We start from the raw sequence: 3,726 nt of genomic DNA on the forward strand, positions 1-3,726 counted from the left end.
CATTGTATTGTTCCTTCGAGACTCTGTGGGGGGTTAAATCCGTATCTGAGACCATCTGGAGGCACTTCTGGAACTGTTCCTTGGTGTATAGCTTGTTAAAGTTAGCTTATAACCGGCTGGTCTATAGGTTGCAGGAGAAGAGTTGTATTTAGGTGGGAGGAACTCTACAGTGAGCCATGGAAAATCTTCAGCCACTCTTCTTCCAAGTCTCGTGGGTGAGCAAGAGCATTGTCCACGACAAGGAGAGCTCTGAGTGGTAGGCTTTTTCTTCTAGATATTTCCTATCTAGGAAAGTAGGAAACAAAACCTACCTGATCCAGGCAAGAAAAAGTACTAGTTACCCAGGCTTTTGTGTTGGATCTCCACATGACCCCTAGCCTATTATTTATGACATCATGTTTTCTGAATACTCTAGGGGTCTCAGTGATAAATGGAGAGGCTTTATCTTGAGGTCACCACTCGCATTGGTACATAGCAATAAGGTTAGCCTATCCTTCATAGTATTGTGGCCTGGCAATTTCTTCTCTTCCTGGGTAATGTATGTTCTTCTGGACACTTTCTTCCAGGCATTTTCATTTATCCACACTATTAATAGCCTTTCTACGAGACGAGATCGAGACTTACTAATTTGAGTAACACCTTTAGCAACAATGGCTTCCTTATAGAAAGCTTTTCTTTGTAAGTTTGATGAGATGGTGGATTTCGACAAGCTGTATATATTGGTGAGATCCGTCACACCAATGCCACTCTCATATTTCTGCATGAAAAAAACAATTTAACGAAACCTATACTGGTAATAGAGAGTATAGTACTAAAAATGCTCCTGGATTGAATTCTTTAGGACCCTAATCCAGGAAAAGCATTCAGTTCAGAACAATCTTCAAATTCATTCAGAGCTGCTGAATGGTGGTTTAGACAGTACTGAAGCTTGACAACCAGGAAACATATTTTTTTGATAACCGCATACTTAAAGTATGAAAATACTTTCTCATTACAGATATCTGTAAATGTAGAGGTATGGCCTCTGTACATTTTATAAGAAATTCCGCCTGGTTAGACATTGACATAGTTTGTGGGGATGTCAAATACTAGGTCTGAAGTTTGTTGCAGATTCACTTTATTTTACTTCTATTTTTTCTTTTTTAGATTCTCCAGTGGATTCTTACAAACCATCATGGTTTGAACGTAAGATGGATCCCGTGACCAAGGAAATGACACACATCTACCGCGGCACTTATTGGGATGCTAAAGAACAGCAGGATTGGACTTCCTGCCCAGATATATTTTAAAGGACGATGGGAAGTGGCAACATCTCAATCCCCTCCCAAGTCCTCTTCCACCCCATAATCTGTCCCTCTCTTTTTACCTTCAGTGATGCCTTACTGACCCTAGTTCAGCCCCCTTTTTGGATAGGGCAATGCTCTGCAGACATGGTGCTTTGCTCCTTTTTTGTCATCTATGACCCATCTAAGCCCTGTTCATCAGTCCTCTTCCTCATCCAGTATTTTTGTTGCCTATAGCAACCAATCATTCTTTCATTTTCGAAGTGCAATATGGAAGAATTAATAGTGGCGATCTGGTTTTTATATGGGAAACCCAGTTATGGGGTTTTGGCCAATTGGTAAACAAGGCCCACTGCAGAAATATTTAAAAACACCTAGGCAACAAATTCTACCATATATACACAATGATCAGCAGAAAGATTCTGTTAAGGGTTGATCTGCTTTGAATATTATATGGTTTGAGTAGGCATTAGTCAGTTGAATCACCCACTGGCTTGTTTTAGCAGCTACATTTATTGACCATTGGGTTCCTCCCACTGCTGCTATCAATCTACTTGTCAATTTCCCTGTACATTATGACTAGGAAAACATAGAAAACGCAGCAGTAAAACAAGGACATTTTTGTAGTGGCTGCAGCTAATAGGTGGACCTGAGAGTCCATGGAGACTATCAAAAAAGTTGGAAGGAGTCACTTTACTTTGCTGTTAGAGATTGAAATATTGGTTGAATTATCCAGTGGCTTTTTTCTTTCTTTTTCTGCTTCATGAATTTTATTTTTAAATGTATAACCAGATTGATTTAGCCATTTTATGATTTCCTAGTGCCCAGAGCTTGGAGTCCTTCTTCTCTGACCCCTAAAGACTCTTATCCCAAAAATAGGAATGTAGTGTATGACCGGCACGCATTTGTCAGCATGTAAAAAAGAATCATAAAAAAGTTAGTAATCTTGCTATATGCCCCTAAATCATTGGACCAACATTGCTGGTAAAGTGCATGTACTTTGCAATGCCTAAAAATAAGTTTACTAGCCTTTAAAACAAAAAATTTGTGTTTGGAGAGGATGAATTCTCAAATTGTTTACTGGGTTTGATTTCCCAGCTAAAATGAAGCCCCATCATCCCCATTCCTGTTGTTTTAAATTGTATCTGAAAGTCACATTAAGTTATAACAATACATTAATCATAGGAAGAGTTCCCTTTTCAGGTGTAAGGCAGACTCCAGTGGTGTAAAAATTCTTTAGATGCATTTGCATTGGATGTTACATAGTTTTTATGTTTTTTATCTTGGGAGTCTGACGCAAACTGATCACTGCTGCGTGCCAGAGGAAAGGGCCAAGTCATAATAGAGATTTTGCCGCTGATGGCCCTCTCTGATGACCAAAGTGCTAAAACTCCAATAACTTTCTCCTAATGCGCAACTCCTTTGTGGTCTGAACTGACTGGGGGGTTGCATTATTGTGGCAGCAACTTCTATTAGGCAAAGTGATGTTGCATTTTGGTTGTTTCTGCTGTTGGTGGCAGAATGACAAGATAATATACGCATGCTGAAATATTCATTTTCTGGTCATGTAGTTCATTCCCCTTTGTACTATGTCTGCAGGAATAATGTGCAGTGGAGCAAAGATGAGCAAACACATCTGTGCAGTAAATCTGAATTAATGAGAATATATGGATCAACAAAACCTGGTTACTTGTAGATTGTGTTAGATGTTAGATTTACCAATCTGTAGACTTGATGTGTTTATTTCATCAAGCACCCCAAAGCCTGTTTCAATGCTGTGGTCCTGTGCAAAAGACTACTGGACTGTATTCCTGTTAATTAGCTTGATGGCAGAGTCACAGTGGCAGGGCAGACTGTGTAAGCAAGGGTAAAAACAAGAAGAGTAACTGTGAATTCGAAGGCTACCGTTCTGTAGTACAAAAGTTTACATATTGGCAGAGACCACTCTCAATTTCAGAATATAAATGCTGGACTGAATACATTTTCGTGTTAGTCAGTCGCGGTAGTGGTCTAATGTTAGAGATACTTAGCAATCACGAGATGAAACAGTAACTTTATGACCAAAAAGAAAATCTAGATCTGACTCTATTGGTAGCATGTTAATTTCAGGTCCGCTTTACATCAACTAGTGAAGCAAGTCATGGGTGTTAGCATTTCTGACAGATCTTTTGTAGATGAAGTCCTTTGATGCTTGCCTGTCCCAATATCATGGCCTATTCAGTGTAACCAAACGCCAAATCTGACCTTGGGCATGCACAAACAGCCTATTGCATTACAGGTCTTAGTCTGCAGAGCATTGCTCCCATAACTCTCACCAGGTTTCCAACCATCTCACTGCCCCCACCTTGAGCACTAGGGTGGGTGGGGGTGTTGTCTTCTGCCTTATGTTTGATTTAATATCTGTGATTTTTGGGTTTGTTGTGTGCATACTTTTTTTTTTTTT

The 3,726-nt window shown here is 39.7% G+C and overlaps 1 protein-coding gene across 1 annotated transcript in view; it reads left to right on the forward strand.

Moving 5' to 3' along the window:
- The window catches only part of LOC140340056 (oxysterol-binding protein 1-like), a 24,026-nt gene extending 20,671 nt beyond the window's left edge, over positions 1 to 3,355 (forward strand). Inside the window, exon 14 of the mRNA XM_072425035.1 lies at positions 1,147 to 3,355. Within this exon, the coding sequence (XP_072281136.1) occupies positions 1,147 to 1,289 (143 nt within the window). The 3' untranslated portion in view covers positions 1,290 to 3,355. The remainder of the gene's footprint in view (positions 1 to 1,146) is intronic.
- Positions 3,356 to 3,726: the final 371 nt, after the last annotated feature.

This window comes from Pyxicephalus adspersus, chromosome 10 (genome assembly GCF_032062135.1).
Source record: "Pyxicephalus adspersus chromosome 10, UCB_Pads_2.0, whole genome shotgun sequence".
In the NCBI taxonomy this organism is placed as follows: Eukaryota; Metazoa; Chordata; class Amphibia; order Anura; family Pyxicephalidae; genus Pyxicephalus; species Pyxicephalus adspersus.